Below are 20,033 nucleotides of genomic sequence, written 5' to 3'. Positions count from 1 at the left end.
CACAAATTGCACTGCAACAAATAAAGACCTACATATCATGATGTATTATTGTGCTGTTTTTGTCTTATATGAACTGTCTGAATCCTTCAGTGTCCAACTGTTGTGTACACATTCCCACTTGTGTGATATCTTGTACATGGATTATCCGAATGTTTTATTGTTCTGCACATGGGATTGAAATCAAGGAACATTGGCTGAATGTTTTGATACTACATTAGCAATTCAGAGATTGTGTGATTGGAACGTAGCTATGGTAAATGACACTTACCAGCTCAATTGCTCAATGCACCAGCTGATTCATGAGCTGGCATTTGAAAATGACCATTTGGACTTTAAATATAATAGTCCACCAGGCCACTGATGCCCAAGGGATAAGAGTCTACAATCCCTACCTAGCCTGACCAACAAATGACTTCAGGACCAAGTAATATGTCTTAATGTTCTCAAGGCAGAAAGGAACCACAGAAAAGCCAGTTTTGCTGTGTTGCCCAAATCCCAAAATCAGATAAAAACATCTGCATCAGCAACTGCTATTATGTAGATCAATTATCTGAGCCCCTCGATGTGTTGCGGTTATCAATGCCATCCTAACGATCTGTTTTTCAGTGTTTGAAGCATCTACACCATTCAATATACTACAACTACCTAACCTTCTTTGGATCTATTATCCGAAATATTTATTGTCCTATAAACCATATATATTCCTTAATATGACAATCATGTACATGCTAGTAACTATGTGACATCTTTTCTATAACCCCTCTGATCCCCCTGACGCATTAGTGTAGTATACACAAATCTTGCTATCTTATAATACGCATCCAGCTCGTACATAACAAAACCATACAGGTAAAACAACAACCCACCCAATGTTTAATCTCCTCTGGTGACACATTGATCAGTATGTCAATGGAAAATTCCTTTGTGGTCTGTTTGAACATAGCTGTTAAACTGTTTACATAAACAGGTTAGCAACTGATTTGAAAAACATGCTGCAGAGAGTTTAACCATTTTTTGGAAGCTGTCCTCACAAAATAACCATTTAAGAATTGGCATGATTCTGATGAATCTGCACAATGGCTTCTAATAGAGAAATTATGGATTAAATATTAGGTGCATTTCTAATATAAAACCTCAATATAAGTATAATACACTAATAACTTAAACCAAAGTGTTTAAACCAGTTGAGTTTATTGTAAGAGAGTGTTAAGTCAATTTTCAGTGAGATCATTTGTAGTTAGTTTGAGTTGACGTTATAAAGAGAGAATTTGCAGTGAAATTTACTTCCAAAAAGATTTTTGCTGTGTTTTCACTGATGGCACAGGTAATGAGAAAATATTTATTGAGGTAAATTGTATGAGTTTACTGTGAGATATCTTACAGTGAGAAAGTTCACAGTAACAATGCACAGTGTACTGAAGGTATTAACAATGCCTTATAAAGTATATCACTTTATTGTGATATACTTTATAAAGAGAACTTGTCATGAGAAGGTTCAAGGTGATTACAAGATTTTATAATGAAAAGATATGCCGTAATGGATATTCTACACTAACTACATTTCAAAGTAGTTTATTTGGCTGGAAAGCATTTTGTGACTTTCCAAGGGGTTTATAAAATGAAAGGCATTTAGATTTTTTTCTCCCTCTGACCTCCATTCTCTCTTCTTTCCTTTACCTCACTACCTATCTAACCTTCTTTCATTTCATCTTTATATTGATTTTCTTTCTATAAAGTTTAAGCTGCCGATAGGATTTATAATCGCAGTTGTTTGCACACGAGGAATGAAAGAATTAACAGTGAGTTTACAGTGAGTTTACTGTCAGATTTTGTATGGAGGTGTTTGATGTATTTTTTAAAGTCATTTACAAGATATAGACATTGCCAACAAAGCCAGCATTTACTGTCCACTTCTAATTACCCTTCCATTGAAAGACTTGCAAAGCCATTTCAGAGGCCAGTTGAGAGAGAACTACTTTGTTGCAGCTCTGGTGTTGCATGTAAGTCAATCCACTCAAGGATGGCAAATGTTCATCCTTAAAGGACATCAGTGAACCTGATGGGTTTTTACAACAATCTGGTTGTTTCATGGTTGCCTTTGATATTAGCTTTTTATTCCAAAGTTTTATTAAGTCAGTTAAAATTAAGTTTCAGTCTCCCGATCATTAGTCTAGGCCTCTGGAAAACTGGCTCAGTTATCTAACTACTAGCTGCAATATTTCTGAACCTCCAAGTATACAGTGAGAGGACTGATGGTGAGAGAGTTGTTGAAAATGAAAGATTTTACAGTGAGAGAGTTAATAAAGAGAAAGATTAGAACGTACAAGAGAACATGGAATACATGCAAGAGTAGGCCACAAGCCTCCTTGAGCTTTTTCCACTTTTCTATCAGATCATGATCGTCCACTTTCTGCCTGATCCCTGCATCCTTTGACTTCCTTATTATCCAAAAATCTGCTGATCTTGAATAAACTCATTTACTGAGCATTCAAAGCCCTCAAGAGCAGGGAATTCCAAAGATTTACAATCCACTGCATAAGAAAAATGATGTGGCAGAGAGCTGGGTCTGAGAGACATATCAGTGAAAGCATTTACAGTGAGATAGAGATATTACAGCAAGAGCATTTGAAAATTTATATTGAGAGAACATTTGTTGAATGCCTTTGAGGTTTAACTTTGGTTTCAGATAACTGAAAAGAGACTTTATAAACTTTTTCCTCCATTCATCAAGGCTCCCTCGCTTTTGCCATCCCCCATAGCCTCTTCTCTCCCTTGTCCTCAATCACCGACAAGCCCATCTCCAAATTCCTTCTAGTATGTCTTACCATTCACACCACTGACCATTACCCTCCATCCTTCTACATTTCTCTCTGGGAAGAAAGCACTTAGTTTAAGTTGCTTCCAAACTGCCCGGTTTTCAGCCCTCCTTTAGTTCACAGTGCAGCTTTAAGGTTGCTCAGCTCCACACCCGTTGGCGCTATGTGTGCTCTTGTCCTTTACAGTCTCTCTTGAGTTTAGTTAATGCACATCTAACTTAACCAGCCATCTCCAGGCCTTGCTAATCCATACCAAACTCATTAAGCCTCACTATATTCTCTCACAACATCCCTTCTGGAGCATACAGGAAATTGCCATTTTGTTTCCCCTGCCATTCATCATTAGAGTTTCCTCTCCCCCTACCTCCCAACAGTCTACACCCTCACACCTAATGGAAGGTGAGAATGCTCATGGCAACTGAATTAATTTTGAAAGAGCTTTTAATGAGTTTTAATTAGAGTTTATTGTGATAGAATTTATGGGAAGAGAGTTTATATTGATTGAGTTTATATTGAGTTTATAATGATCAAATTTATAATGAGTATATAGATTGATTGAGTTTACAATGAGGCTTTGTGGTGGGAGATTATATAGTGTGAACATTTGAGAATGGATTCAGACAGAAAGGTAATAGTGATAGGGTTTACAGTGAGAGTTTGCAATAAAGGATTTTATAATGAAGGAATTTATAGTGAAAGGCTATAGGGAGAGAGTTTAGAGCAAGTATGTTTATAGTGATTGAATTTATAACAAGAAAGCTTATTGTGAGTTTATAATGAGAGAATTTGTAAGGAGAAATTTATTGCGTCTGACTTTACTGAGAAAGTTCACAATGAGAGAATTTGTCAAATGGTGGAATATATGCTCAGAGTATTTTTTGTCCCTCAACTTTGCTCATGTCACAGATTTCTTGATTGAGTACAGTGTTTCAATTGTGACATGAAGCCTTAGGTGCTTGGACCTTTAGCCAGGGATCTGGGCTGAACATTAGCTCTGCACGTGAAATACTGGAAGAGAAATAAAGGACAGGAAGTGAGACTTCTCCTTCTGACTGCAGTGGTCCCCAGGCTGGTATAGTAATCCCTGTTCAGAAAAAGCCAGAGCCAAGACTATAAATAATGGGCAATTTCCATATGTTCTGTACATAATGCATAACGTATAATAAAATTACAACGTTTAACTAATGAATGCTGTGATAAGAATGAAATAATGTTTTGGAAAAGCAGAAATCCACTGTTGACATTTGACCTAATGAGGTATTGCCCAGTGTGGTACAAGTATACACAGATCAGATATGCATCTTTAGTGAATGAATCGTATTTTAAAAAAGGGAATTGTAACTGCAGCTCACTAGAGAATCTGTCAGGTCTGCAACTTACCAAGCTGGTTTGAAGTAGGTGTCTTGACAATACGCTACCCCTTTGAAGTGAAGCCCTACACAGAGACTGTTTATCTTAATGGAAAAGAAATTACAGTTGAATGTCACAATGAATCTGGAGCATCATAAATGAAGGCTGTGGTTGTATACAACTTTTTATAGCTGCTGCCTTATTACAATGGATAACCTTTATTTACTTTCATTAGACTATTAAACAACAAGAGACTATTAATTTTTCGTCTGAAACTCCATCCAAGCCCATAAAGCAAACTAGTTGCTTAATTGAGTTCATTTTAATTTCCCTCCAATCGCACTGAATTACTCCAGTGATAAATCAGGGGGACAGGCCTCACCCCCAGTAGAAAGCCTAATTTGCAGCTAATTAGAAAACTGATTCCCAGTGAAAGATCAATACCACAACGAATTGGAAATGACTTGCAATCTCCGAGATGGAGACTGAAAGAGCAAGTGAGGGAGACGGAAAGTATGTGGAGGGAAGAAGAGGCAATACAGCCATGCGTCTGGAGTTTGGTGAATAAAACAGTTTTAATCTAATATAATATTAATCAGGACACATGGCTTGTTGGTCCTTTTGTTGCTTTTCATCTTTGTAAGGTAGCTTTGGGATGGAGCTGTCGGTTTGGGAAGCTGCTTGATATAGTGGGACGTGTTTTTAAATTCAATGAAGTCTCCACCTCGCACTCCTGTACGCCATGGCTTCTCTTTTCAAAACCAGCTCTGCGCTGGGGAATTGCTATTGTGCATTTGAATGCTATTAAAAAGGGAACAACCCCTGCAGCTGGGCGACAGTTGTAGCAGACAATCAGGGGTTAGCAGTTGTTGAATGAGACAAGGCAAGGTCAGCTGAGGCCTGATAAGACATGGACACTTGGGGTATCATTGCACTTGTGGGTCACTACAGATCATGCCAGTAACTGCAGACATTTTTATCCTACCACCCTCCATCTCAGTTTTACTCCTCTTCTACTTGTTTTTATTTTCCTGCTTCTTCTGTTGTTTTTTCATTCATCGCTTTGCTTTGCAATTTCTTTCTCATTATTTTTCCATTCATCATACATTCAGTGCTTAAGTTTTTTTAAAATTAACTTTTACCGTAGCAAAGGTCATTGTGAAAGTTTTGTGCGGAAAGATTCTCACCTTACTATCAACTCACTAAATTTCTGGGGTACACCCAGGGATGTTGGTGATAGGGAAAGGACCTCCACATTTTGATCAGACCTTGATATGTTGCCAGCATAACACCTCGCACCCCCGCCAACACCCCTACATCAAGAGACACAAAGTCCTTACAGCTAATGTTGTTCCTTTATTTAAGAAGGAAAGCAGGAATAAGCCAAGTAACTATAGGCTGGTGAGCCTTACATCAGTAGCAGGGAAGTTATTGGAAAAATTTCTAAGGGATAGGATTTATGTTCATTAGAGATTAAGGATATTCAGCATGGCTTTGTGAGTGGTAAATCTTGCCTCACTAATTTGATTGAGTTTTTTGAGAAGGAAACTAAGTAGATGAAGGCCAGGAAGTAGATCTTGTCCATATGAACTTCAGGAAGACATTTGACAAGTTCCCATGAGCTAGGCTGATCCTGGAGGTTAAGGCATTGGGATTCAAGGTGAGCTGGCTAATTGGATCAAAATTGGCTTGGTAATAAGAGGCAAAGGGTGATGGTTGAAGGATGTCTTTTTGATTGGAAGGCTGTTACTAGTGGTGTACCACAAGGATCGGTGCTGGGACCTTTGCTGTTTGTGATATATATTCATAAATTTGAACTGAATGTGCAGGAATGATTAATAAATTTGCAGATGACATGAACATTGGTGGTGTTGCGGATAGCAAGGAAGGTTATCTCAGGCTACAACAGGATATAGAACAGATGGAAAGTTGGGCAGAATGTTTGCAGGTGGAAGTTACTCCCAACAAGTGCAAGGTGATGCATTTTAGGACGTCAAATAGGGATAGGACATAAACAGTAAATGGTAGGGCACAAAATAAACCGAGAGACTTAGGGATCCAAGTCCATAGTTTCCTGAAAGTAGCAACACAGTTGGGTAGGGTGATGAAGAAGGCATAGAGCATGCTTGCCTTCATAAGTCAAGGCACAGAATATAAAAGTTGGGACGTTATGTTGCAACCTTACAAAACAGTAGTTGGACCCTACTTGGCATGTTGCGTGCATTTCTGGTCACCACCCTATGGGAAGGATGTGGTTGCAATGGAGAGAGTGCAGAGGAGATTCATGACAATGTTACCTGGACTGAAGGACTTTAGTTATGGGGAGAGATTGGATAGGCTGAGCTTGTTTTCCCTGGAGTGAAGGAGGCTGAAGGGTTACAGATAGAGGTATATACAATTATGAGAGGGAGAGATAGGGTAGATAATCAAAATCTTTTTCCCATTTTGGGGGTGTCAAAAACAAGAAGGCATAGGTTTGTGAGACGTAGGAGATTTGAAGGGGATGATAGGGATAAATTTTTTACACAGAGAATGGTTGATATCAGGAACACACCGCTATGGGAGATGGTGGAATCACATACAATTACTGTGTTAAAAGGTATTTAGATGGACACTTAAATAGGCATAGTATAGAAGGATACAGTCCTAAAGCAGGTAGATTAGTGTATTTGGGCAAAAAGGTCATCATGGACATGGTGAGTCAAAGGGCCCATTTCTGTGCTGTACAACTATGTAACTCTGTGACTCTATGGCTGGCATTATTGAGATTCCAGGTCAGATAGCAACAGATTTTTGCATGCCCTCAGCAGAATTCATTGTGGTCTATTTAAGACCTTGCAAAGATTTAAGACTGCAAAGGGATATGGATCGGTTAAGGGAGCGGGCAAAAAGCTGGTAGGTGGAGTATAATGTGGGAAAATGTGATGTTTATCCATTTTAGAAGGAAGAGTGATGAAACAAGTTATTATGTAAACTAAACATGACTACAATATATTGCTGTGCAGAAGGATCTGGGGTTTTAGTGAATGCAAAACAAAGGGTAGGCATACAGATACAACAAGTAATTGGGAAGGCTAATGAAACATTGATCTTTATTAGAAGGGATATAAAGTGTAAAAACATTGAAGTTTTGATGCAGCTTTACAGGATGCTGGAGAGATTGCACCAGGATTACTGTGTACACCTTTGGTTACTATGGTTCTATGGTTCTACTTGCATTGGAGGACATGCAGAGCAGTTTCACAGCATTGATGTGTGAAGGAAGGTTGAGCAGGTTGGTCCACATACTCATTGGAATTCAGTTGAGTAAGAAACAAATGCAACTCTGAGTTGGATTGACAGGGTGGATGTTGAGAGGATGTTTCGTATAGTGGGGTATCTAGAACTAGGGGACATGGATTCAGAATAAGGGGTCACCCATTTCAGATAGAGATGAGGTGGAATTTCTTCTTTCAGAGGGTTATAACTCTTTGGAATCCTCTATCTGAGAGAGTTGTGGAAGCGGATTCATTTAATGTATTAAAGAAGCAGGTTGATATTTGAACTGCAAAGTGCGGAGAGAAAGATGAATAGTTGTTTTTAAACCAAGATTAGATTAGCCTTGATCAGATTGGATGGTGGAGCAGGTTTGAGGGGCCAATTAGCCTCTGTCTCCTCCTGTTTCTTATGTCCTTATGTTTTTTTGTGCACTGGAGTAAACCAACCACTCTAGGACGTGATTAATGAGCTACTTATGATCGAGTGTTCCCATGGTTGGAGAAGAACTAACAAATAAACCCATTAAACTGACCTGGATTTGAATTGAAATCCTGCAAGTCAATGTCTAAGCACTGGGCCATCTGGTTTCATAACCAATTCACACATGATTTTGTGTTTACTTGTTCCACCTTGTATTGATGTACAGCAATGCTTTTCAGCTACTAAAATGGCAATCAAAAGACCTTCCAGATCCAGAGAAAGAACTTGGCTCCTGTTTAAAAACCCATAATAATGTTACCATATGCACCACACTCTTTGGTCTCCAACTCCACCATGGTACAGGTCATAGGTTAACAGTAGTCAAGGCTTACCCCAGAAAAATGAGCCTAAAATAGATATGGACATTACAGTACAGCCAAGAGGTAAGTACTATCTTTAAGAAAGGACAGTAACCAATAAGTCATCCTCCCTTTCTGATGGGCAAGACTGTTCCTATACTGCTACTTGAATGAGGGTATCTTGATCCTGGCATCAATAATGCACAATATCATACCCCCCAACTCTATTATTTATTGTAATTCATTTTAGAATCTGTTATTCTTGTATCCACTCTCAGGTCTCAGTTACCCTCAACATCTCACTCCCAGATCTCAGTTATTCTCTGTATCTCACTCGCAAGCCTCACTTAATCTCTGTTTCTCTCTTCCACATCTCAGTTACTCACTGCATCTCTCTCCCCAGTCTCTGTAATTTATACCTCCCTCCCAATCTTCTATCATGTCGTTCTGCTGAAATGTCAGAGAATATTCATTCACTATCAATCTTCCCTGGGAAAAAAAACAAAAGTGATATGTTTTAATTTTGTGTAGGGGTGAGGGGGTTGGGCATGTGTGGGATTGTAGTCAGTTGCCTCGAATCCAAACTGAACTCCCGTCAATCTTCGCTTCATTACACCTGCCTTTCTCTGCTGTTTTTCTCGCAGGCTAATGAATATTCACTCTCTGCCTTGGCCTCTGGATTAGAAGATGTTAAAAGCAGCCTATCAGCTGCTGCCACTCCCGACCTTGGGACCAACGTTTCAGGACCCCAGAGTTATCCAGTTGTGACAGGTAAGGTGTCAATCTCATCTGCCAGTTTAAAAATAAATATGACAATAAGCATGGAGTGTAGATTAAAATATTTATAAACTGCTGATGGGGAATATTTCAAAATACATTATCATTATGAAATGTTTCATATTTTTTGGTTCCTTGGCAAACAATGCACAGTTGGCATCAGGGCAAAGAGACAAACGCAGTTAAATTCTGAGAACAACCAGTCAATTTAATGCACTGAGTTTCTCATGGGATAGTCACGTCCGATTTTGAGATGGACTCTGGTTTCCAGGACTTCCAAAGAGTAAAATGCAGATATTCCATAGGTTGAAAAGAACTGACCAGTTGTGTGGGAAGACAACACCTTAACTTTTTTTTAATTTCAGTTGCTAATTATCTTGGAGTAGATGGATGTATGAATCAATAAGTGGTGGATGGATCAATAGATAACTGGATGAATGGTTTAATAGATACATAACTGATTGGATGGATGATTAAATGGACATAGGGAAGAATTGTTGATTGGTTGATGATAGGTTAATGGCTAAATGAAGCAGGGAGATAAATAGTTGGATGGGCAAGTGAAAGTATTGGTGAGGTGGATGAATTCTTGAGCAGAAGGCAAGGAAGGAATAAATGAAGATGGAGGATTAGATGGCAAGTTAATAAGCAGATGGATGGATGAATGAATTGTGAGCGAGAAGCGGCGTGGAGTGTGATGGGTGGATGGATGGGATATAATTGGATGGATGATAAATAGAGAGATGATTGACAACTGGATGGTGAACAAATGCATAGATAGATGGAGGGATTGAAATCTATCACTGTGGCTAATCATTTCTTATGTAAGTCATCACAAGATCAAATGTGAGTGCAACAAGTATAATCTAATTGTCATTATTCTTCTTAACCTGTTTGCAGCCTTTACACTGCTGACCAAATCTCCCTCTTCCAATACTTCTCCAAGGCTTTCAGCTGAGAGGGGCCACACTCACATGGTTTCATTTTTATCTATCTATTCACAGCCAGAGAATCAACTTCAGTAGCTTCTCTTCCTTTTCACACACTCACACTACTGCCTCTAATAACCCCCAAGGATCTATCCTTGACCTCTTATTCCTCATCTGCGTGTTGTTTCTTGGAAACACAGTGTTAATTTCCTCATGTTTCTACATGGCACCAAGATCTACCTCACCATTCTCTCTCCTCATTTCTCCATTGGTAAGGTAGCTTAACCAATGTCCAGTGTTGAATGATCTGAAATTAAATAACTGGAAAAACATTCCTGATGCAATATTTGATCTGAAGATGAGTTTTGGGCCCTATGTTCGTATCATCAGTGATTTCATAACATCCACTTCTGTCTCTTAAGCTGAAATTCTTATCCACACCTTTGATAGCTCTAGGTTATTCCAATATACTCTTGTTCCACATCTCTTCTTTAGTATTCTGTAAAATTAAGATCATCCAAGCCTCTGTTGGTGTTGCCCAATACACCTATACACCTCTGCTTGTTGCACATTAGTACATGGTTAAGGATAAACCAAGTTAAATAAAACAAATGCATTTATGTTTTCAATTCCTTCTGTGGACTTGACTCTTCCCATCTCCTCCAGCCTTTCAACCCTCCAACTATAGGTGCTCTTTTATTTCTGGCCTCTCAGTTCAGCCTGAATTTAATTGCCCTACCTTTGGTGGCTTTAGCTTCAGCTGTGGAATTCATTTCCTCTCCTTCACTTTCGACTCTCCTAATGTCTGCATCTTTGATTAAGCCACCTGTCTTAATATCTCCTCACGTGGCCAGATGTTTGCTTGCCTCCTTGAAGCACCCTGCTGGTTGTAGTTATATCGACTGGGACAATGAATGGCTGGATGAACAATGCTAATTATGAGGATGGATGGGTGAGTGAAAGAGATGATAGGTGGCTGGAAAGAAACTAGTTTCTGATTGGTGAGTTGGATTGTGAGATGGGTGGGCTGTGTGTATGGATGGATTGAAATGAGTCCGTGTGCTTGTGATTCTGTGAAGAACAAATGAAATAGAAACGGGAGTGGGCCATTTGGCCCATTGTGCCTCCTTCATAGTACAATGAGGTCAGAACTAATCTTCCAATCTCAACACTATTTTCCTGCACTAATCCCATATCCCCTAATTCCCTTAATATCCAAAGATCGATTGATCTTGCTTTTGAATGCACTCAGCAACTGAGTCTTCACAGGCATCTGGGTAGAGAATTTGAAAGAAATTTCTTGTCTGTACCAAATGACCAACCACTTATTTTGAGACAGAGACTCCTGGTTCTGGATACCCCCATCCAGGGGAATCACCATCCTTGCATTTCCCTTATAAAGACCCATAAGATTTTATGTTCCAATGAGATTGCCTCTTATTCTGCTGACAAGAAACTATGGGCTAAGTCTGATGAATCTCCCCTGATAATCAATCCCAGGGGCCAGTCGAGAGAACCTTCACTGCACTCATAGCTATATCCTTCCTTAGGTGCAGAACCAGACCTGTGCACAATTCTCTTTATAATTTCAGTAAGACACTTTTACCAATATACTTAAATCCTCTTGCAATAAAGGCCAAATTGCCTCTTTAATTGCTTGCCATATCTGCATGTTAATCTATTTGTGTACACTCAGGTCCAATTTTTTTTTACTCTCTCACCATTTAAAAAAATACTCTGCTTTTCTATTTGTTTTTCTGCCATAGCGGATGACTTCATACGTTTCCACATTATGTTCCACTTACCTTGTCTGACCCTTTCTCTTCACCTGTCTACATCCCCTGTGCAAACTTCCTACAACTCACAGTACCACCCAGCTTTGTATCATCAGCAAACTTGGATAAATTATACTTGCTTCCCTCTTCCAAATCATTGCTTTAGATCGTGAAAAGGGAAGGAGGCGGGAAGAAGGGAACTAAAGGCCAGTTAGTTTAACATCTATCAGAGGGAAGGTATTCGAATCTATTACCAAACACATTACAGCAGTACACAGAAATATCCAAAGTAATCAGGCAAGATCAACGTGATTTTGTGAAAGGAAAGCCATGTTCTTTGAAAAATAACATGTGCAATGGCTAAAGGGGGACCAGTTGATGTATTGTATTTAGATTTCTAGATTGGCTGGCCAAAAGAGTTGCCATAAATAGGCCTTTTTCTGGTTGGTAAGAATTAATGGGTGACATGCCACAGGGATTGGTGCTGGCGCCTCATGCAATTTATTAAAATAACTTGGATAAAAGAAAACCATTTCTTATCTGCTCTGTGAATTCCTCACGGCAGTGTTAATATAAATGTGATTTGCACAGTCTACATGTAGATTAAAGTTCCCTGCTCCCTCAACCAGGTGACACCAGGTATAGTGGAGAATGGAGAAGGTTGTCTAAGTTTACAACAGGATCTAGATCAACTGGGAAGGTGAGCAGAGGAATGACAGATGGAATTTAACTCAGACAAGTACGAAGTGCGAAGTTAAACCAGGGCAGAACATACACAGTGATTGGCAGGGCCCTGGGGAGTGTTGTAGAACAGAGAGACCTAGGGGTACGAGTAATTAGTTCCCTGAAAGTGGCGACACAGGTAGACGGAATGGAAAAGAACGCGTATGGGATGCTTGCCTTCATTGGCCATGGCATTGAGCACAAGAGTGGGAGTGTCATGTTACAGTTGTACAAAGCACTGGTTAGACCACACTTGGGAGTACTGTGCTCAGTTCTGATCGACGCACTCTAAAAAGGACGTGATTAAGCCATAAAAGTGCAAAAGAGATTCACCAGGATGTTCCGTGGACTGGAGGGTTTGAGTCATCTGGGAAGATTGTGTGGGCTGGGACTGTCTTTTGCTGGAGCAAAGGAGGCTGATGGGTGACCTTATAGAGCTTTATAAAATCCTGAGGGTTATAGATAAGGTGGATGGTCAAAGTCTTTTTTCCAGGGTGGGGGAGTCTGAAACTAGACGGCATAGGTTTAAGGTGAGAGGGCAGAGATTTAAGGGGGATCTGAGGGACAGATTTTTCCACACAGAAGGTGGTGGGTAGATGGAACGAGTTATCAGGGGAAGTGGTGGTGGCAGGTACAATAACAACATTTAAGAGACAGGTTCATGGATAGGAAAGGTTTAGAGGAATGTGGGCCAAAGGCAGGCAAATGCGGTAAGGGGTAAGAGGTTTAGAAGGAATCTGAGAAGGAATTTTTTTCCACCCAGAGGAATTGGGATGTGGAACACACAGCCTGAGCAGATAGTGGAGGCAGGTACTCTCACAACATTTAAGAAGTGTCTGGACGAACGCTTGAATCTCCAAGGCAAATAAGGCTGGTGAATGGGATTAGTACAGCTGGGTACTTGATGGTCAGTATGAAAATGATGGGCCGAAGGGCTGATGTCTGAGCTGTATGACTCTGTGACTCTATCATTTATTAAGTAGGCTACACCTCGTCCTTCTCCATTTTGCCTATCAATTCTGAAATTAGTAACCTGGAATATTGAACAAAACAACCTGGTCACCGTTGTCATGGTCATTAGATTGTACCTATGTATTTCTATTTGTGCCATTAATTCGTCTATCATTACAAGCACTTCATACGTTCAGCTTTTTTAATCAGTTTTCCCTGCATTGTCACTAATTGGAAACATATTCTTAATTTCGCTACCCTGAACTATTGCTTGTCTTTTCTCCGTAACTTCCTCAGTTTCTTCTCAAGAGTATACTCCCCCAACTACTTGGTTAAAAGTTTATCTGCAGCCCTAATTAGGTGATTTTCTTGGATTGGTCCCAGTCCAATTCAAGTGAAGCCTGTCCCAACTGCTCCCCCTTTCCCCAGTACTGGTGTCAGTGTCCCATGAATTTCTCCCACCCCAGTCTTTCAGCCTCACTTTGCACATTGTGATCTTATCAACCCTTTGCCAATTTGCAGAGATTATTACCTTTGTGGTTCTGCTTTTTAACGTGTACCCTAGCTGTTCATAATTCTTCAGCAGAATCTTCTCCTTAGTTCTACCTCTGTCATTGACTTCCATGTGGGCATGACAATTCGGTCATTCCCCTTTCACTCACCTTCAAGCTTGGGGCCCTTAATCCTAGAACTGGGCAGGCAACAGAGCCATTGGACTTCCCGCTTGTGGCTGCAGTGGACAGTATCTGTCCCTGGATGTTACTGTCCCCTATTACGACTGCATCCTTTTTCAATTCCCCAACCTGAATGCACCGCTGTACAACAGTGCTGAGGCAACTCATCTTCCCTGCAATCTCTGTCCTTGTCCACACAGGTTGCAGGAATCTCAAATCTGTTGGAGAATTGCAAGGGCTCTGACTCCTCCAACCTTAACTTCTGGTTTCCCTCTACCTGTCTTCTTGTACTCAGCCCCTTTGCACTCTTGTATCACCAACTCTGCAGTTAAACTTTGCATGTAAAATGTGTAAAGGGTATTTGACAAGAGCCAAGGCAAGTTAAATAAAAATCTCAGTGCTTGTTAAACTATGGATTGTGCGTCTTAGAGATAGATCACTCCCCATCCTTTCAAGATGAAAAATAAACAATGGCCAAACTTACATTGTCATTGGAATGCCAGTAAGACTTATATGTTAGCATTATTTTGTGAAGCCAACAAAGTTTTGGAATTTCCATGTAATTGTTGTTTAAATGGAATAGGTAGCAGGTTCTCAGTCTTGCCTGCTCTCTGTGGGTTTGTTCTCCAGCTAGCAATAGCTTTGCATAGCCACTGAGCAAAGGAGAGGTGGTAAACAGCCATAAAACTTGGACTTGGGTGCTGAGCCACTGGCAGTTACAGACAACAAACAGGAATTTTATTCAAACAAAATTGACACACAAGAAGATTACCAAAGTTTTGGTCAAAAAGATAGGTTCGGGAAGGTTCGTGAAAGCAGAGAGCCAGAGACATGGAGGAAGCCAATTCCAAAGGTTCAGGCCCAGACATCTGAAAGCACAGCTGCTCAAGTGGCTGGATTGTATTTGAGGCAAATTAGAATATATAAAAAGAGATATGGACAAACTCATGCTGTGGTAGGTAGGATAAGATGGCGAATAGGGGTGTATCGGAAAAGTTATGTGAAGAAGTAAAATTGGCTTGGATAAAGTTTCAGGTGCAGCTAAGCTGAAGTAGTGGCAGAGTGGGTCACTTTATGGAGGTGGTTAAACTTTGGTTATGATGAGCAAAAGTATTTATCCTGTCACCAATTCCACTAAAAACCAGGCATTAGGTCATTATCATATTGCTGTTTATGTAAATTAGCTGTAGCTTTTCCTGCTTCATAAAAGTGACTACTTCAAGTCTTCAAATACAATTACTACGTTTACTACTTCAGATACAATTACTATGTTTAGGAAGCATTTAGACAGACATTTAAAGTGGCAAGGCGTAGAAGGGATATCCTAATGCAAGCAAATGGGATTAGTACAGATGGGGAAAAAGGTCGACATGGACACGATTGGCCAAGGGCCTGTTCAGTGCGGTATGACGATGACTGTGATATGCAAGCCATAACAAGGGACTTGAGGCCTGTTTCAGTGCGGTATGACTCGATGACTGTGATAATGCAAGCCTTTCTTAATAACAAGGGACTTTGAGCACATTTTCTATAAGTCAAATCTTTCCTGGTCTTTAAAGGTACATTGTGTGGGTGTTTTTATTTTGTTTGTATACAATTCATCAGGCAAGCCAGTGCCTGCTTCTATATATGGCTTTACACTGGATGGTGGCTAGGAAACTTGACCTTTTGAATCTTTTTCTCACTGTAGCTGAGGATTCTAAAGTTAATTTGTTTCATCTGATGGGTAGCTCTGCACAGAGAAGGAATCAGATCTGGAACTGCCTTTTCTAAATGGGTTTGTTCAACAGCTCGCTATGGGTTTCTGCACTGCATCACGGCTTTATCCCTTTCATGGATGTTAGGTCCATCCTGCTCAAGGCAGACTGCTGGTTAACTGGCTTTGCCTTAGCACTAAACCACAAAGGTATAAGAAGTGAGCTGGAACTCAGAGGGTTAAACACTTTTCTGCCTAGCTGTCAGTGTCAGGTTACTTTAAGAGTGTTTTATTAAAATTCACATAATTATACATGAGCCATCAAAACAGTGACAGTAAATGCAGTCTACTTGGAAGAGAGGTCTGATTGAACTCTCAAATAATAGGCTGTAGTTATGTGACAAAGAAATTCCTGACCTTATGATATGTGGATTGATGGTTTGTCTAACAGGTTCAGCCAGAACAGAGAAGAAAGGGCCATTTCTTTTCCTTGCCACTGAGATCTTTCTCATTTGTGACTGCACTTTGTGTTTATAGTTGCACTGGTCTTCATACTGATCTCACATAAAATGCTCAGTGATTGAAGAGCAAAGATCTTTTGTTTTATCTTTCTGTTGCCTTGTAGTTTTAGTTCTTCAGCTTTTACATTTGGTGAATTTTCTCATTCACTTTTCTTCCACCTTTGGTTCCGGCAAACCACAAGTTCTGACCACTTCCAGACTGAGGTACTGTGGCCTCACACATTCCAAAGTCCACTGAAATGACCGTGGATACTCAGGTCTGACCTACACACCACACTGACATAGTCCACTGGGCTTTCAATGGTATAATGTTTGCAGTGGTAGCATCAAATCCATGTAAAATCAAGGAACCACATCACATTTACCAGGGCTGTCAGTGGTAAGGTGCATACAAATGAGCAAGGAACATAGAAATAGCTCTGGATTTTCAACCCTCAGACTTAAGAGTAAGAAGCATTTGAGCAGAGGTCAGTGATTTAAACCCTCATGTTTTGCTTGCCATTCTATTACATCATGGTTAATTCCTACCTCAGCTTTATTTGCCCACCCATGCTCCATGTCTTTACCTTAAAACCGGTGGCACTCTTGAAAATGCAAATGTTTGCAACCTTGTCAAGGGAGACATTTCTTCGACTGTTTATGTGACAATGATCCTGAGGTCTGCAGTCACTGCCTTCACCAGTAGGTTGACATTTCTGAACTTGCATTTCAGGAAAACTTGGATATCAGTAAGATTGAAAGAGTGCAGAGGAGATTTACTAGAATGTTGCCGGGTCTTCAGGAGTTGTGTTACAGGGAAAGATTGAACAGGTTAGGACTTTATTCCTTGGAGCGCAGAAGAATGAGGGGAGATTTGATAGAGGTTTACAAAATTATGAGGGGCATAGACAGAGTTAATGCAAGTAGGCTCTTTCCACCTAGATTAGGAGAGATAAGTACAAGAGGACATGGCTTTAGGGTGAAAGGGGAAAGGTTTAGGGGAACATTAGGGGGAACTTCTTCACTCAGAGAGCGGTGGGAGTGTGGAACGGGCTGCCATCTGATGTAGTAAATGCGGGCTCACTCTTGGCTTTAAGAATAAATTGGATAGATATATGGATGGGAAAGGTCTGGAGGGTTATGGACTGGGTGCAGGGAAGTGGGACTAGCGGAATAGCATTTCGGCACAGACTAGAAGGGTCGAATGGCCTGTTTTCTGTGCTGTATTGTTCTATGGTTCTATCTTTGAGTTACCTCAGTTCCAATTGCTTTTCCATGGCCAAAGGAATGAAGAAACAGCTGTCCAGTCCTGAAAGACACATCTTCCAAATTGGGTCTGTGGCAGGTAGTGAGCGAATCAATACAAGGGATAAACCACCTTGACTCAGCGGCAGTAAAGGGACGGCGATATATTTCCAAATCAGGATGGTGTCGGAAGGGCATCCACAGATGGTGGCAATTCCATGCACCTGTTGCCTTTGTCCTCCTGGCCAACAGAGGCCATTGGGTTAGGAGTTGCTGTTGGAGTCATCACTGTACATTTTGTACAGGGCACACACTGCAAACTCTTGCTACAAATCCGCCTTGTAGCTTGGTCCAGATCTTGCACAGACATATCTCAAGCCTTGGCATTCAAACTCATGAAAAAGAATTGTTTGGGCGCTTGACAATTGCACAGACTAATGTTGCACAGATATCTTGCTGTCATTGAGCAAGACTAGAAAGATTAAAGCACCTCTCACTTATTCTGTTGCCAGTCACTTCAACTCCCCCTCCCACACTATCACTGAGATGTCAGTCCTCGGCCTCCTCCACTGCCAGGAGAATTCCAAGCGCAAACTGGAGGAACAGCAGCTGATTTTCCGTCTTGGAACCTTGCAGCCTAACGGCATGAACATTGAATTCTCCCACTTTAAGTAATCCCCACCCCCTTCCCCCCACCCCCCCCCCCCCACCAAGCTTCTTCTCTTCTTCCCTTTCCTAGCCTCTTTTTTCCACCCTTTACCCTCTCTCTCCTTCCCTTTGACCCATCCCCCGGTGGATCTGCTCTCCCCTCCTCCCCCGCACCTGCCTATCACCATCTCTTACCTGCATCTACCTGTCACCACCTTGTGCCCGCCCCGCCTCCCCTCTTTTGTCCACCTATCACTGCTCTGCTTTTCCCTCCTATATATTGGGCTTCCCCTTTTCCTATCTCCAGTCCTGAAGAAGGGTCCTGACCTGAAATACTGACCGCCTGCTTTTCTCCACGGATGCTTCCCGACCTGCTGAGTTCCTCCAGCATCATTGTGTTTTCCATCTTACTTATTCTCATTCTGAAGTTGGCATCCACCAAAAACTCCAGACATGGTAATGCTGTAACAATTGTAGCTGATGATCCTGTACTTTTGAGATTCCTGCTTGAAGTTAGAGCACACAGACCCCTCCTACACTGGCTCCTCAGATGAGTTTACCCATGTCATTATCATCTTTGACAAGGAGCACTTTAGAACTTTCAGAAACACTTGTGATCCATTCCTCATGATACAACTGCTTATTTATTAATGAGCACATTGATTTGGATGGATAGCACAAATAGGCTGAGAAAAATCTCTTATAATTCTTTCCCTGACCCTTAGATTTGGTACACATATTTAGTTATCTATTCCAGTTTTTCCATTAGTACCTGGTTAAATGCCTTAAAATAAGTCAATGGACCCAGATGTCCCCTGAACTTTGCAATGTTCCAAAACTCCATAGAAGACCGAACCTGTCACATACTTCATTTATGTGCCATTCCTTTGTGAAAGCTCTCCCCCAGTTCTCCAGAGCATGTGATGTGTGGGCATTTTAATCCAATGAGCTGCCTCAAGAACTGTTCCTAATTATGAAATTGTTCAGAAGCTCTGAGGCCCAATGTATTGGTATTGGTATTGGTTTATTATTGTCACTTGTACCGAAGTACAGTGAAAAGCTTGTCTTACAAACCGATCGTACAGGTCAATTCATTACACAATGCAGTTACATTGAGTTAGTACAAAGTGCATTGAAGTAGTACAGGTAAAAACAGTAACAGTACAGAGTAAAGTGTCACAGTTACAGAGTAAGTGCAGTGCAATAAGGTGCAAGGTCACAACAAGGTAGATCATGAGGTCAGAGTCCATCTCATTGTATAAGGGAACCGTTCAATAGTCTCATGACAGTGGGGTAGAAGCTGTCCTTAAGTCTGGTGGTATGTGTCCTCAGGCTCCTGTATCTTCTACCTGATGAAAGAGGAGAGAAGAGAGAATGTCCTGGGTGGGTGGGGTCTTTGATTATGCTGGCTGCTTCACCAAGACAACGAGAGGTAAAGACAGAGTCCAAGGAGGGGAGGCTGGTGTCCGTGATGCGCTGGGCTGTGTCCACAACTCTATGCAGTTTCTTGCGGTCCTGGGCAGAGCAGTTGCCGTACCAAGCCGTGATACATCCAGATAGGATGCTTTCTATGGTGCATCGGTAAAAGTTGGTGAGAGTCAAAGGGGACAAACCAAATTTCTTTAGCCTCTTGAGGAAGTAGAGGCACTGGTGAGCTTTCTTGGCCATGGCATCTACGTGATTTGACCAGGACAGGCTGTTGGTGATGTTCACTCCCAGGAACTTGAAGCTGTCAACCCTCTCGACCTCAGCACCATTGATGTAGACAGGTGCATGTACACCGCCCCCTTTCCTGAAGTCAATGACCAGCTCTTTTCTTTTGTTGACATTGAGGGAAAGGTTGTTGTCATGACACCATTCCACTAAGGTCTCTGTCTCCTTCCTGTACTCTGACTCATCGCTGTTTGAGATA

The 20,033-nt window shown here is 41.0% G+C and overlaps 1 protein-coding gene across 5 annotated transcripts in view; it reads left to right on the top strand.

Annotated features, from left to right (window-relative positions):
- Positions 1-20,033, top strand: part of LOC127584643 (paired box protein Pax-2-like) — a 173,951-nt gene that overhangs the window by 119,726 nt on the left and 34,192 nt on the right. For all 5 annotated transcript variants that reach the window (XM_052041480.1, XM_052041481.1, XM_052041478.1 and 2 more), the window contains exon 8: positions 8,848-8,974. In XM_052041480.1, the coding sequence (XP_051897440.1) occupies positions 8,848-8,974 (127 nt within the window). The remainder of the gene's footprint in view (positions 1-8,847; positions 8,975-20,033) is intronic.

The sequence above is a fragment of the Pristis pectinata genome, chromosome 30, assembly GCF_009764475.1.
Source record: "Pristis pectinata isolate sPriPec2 chromosome 30, sPriPec2.1.pri, whole genome shotgun sequence".
Taxonomy (NCBI): domain Eukaryota; kingdom Metazoa; phylum Chordata; class Chondrichthyes; order Rhinopristiformes; family Pristidae; genus Pristis; species Pristis pectinata.
This window is presented reverse-complemented; position numbering and strand designations above follow the sequence as displayed.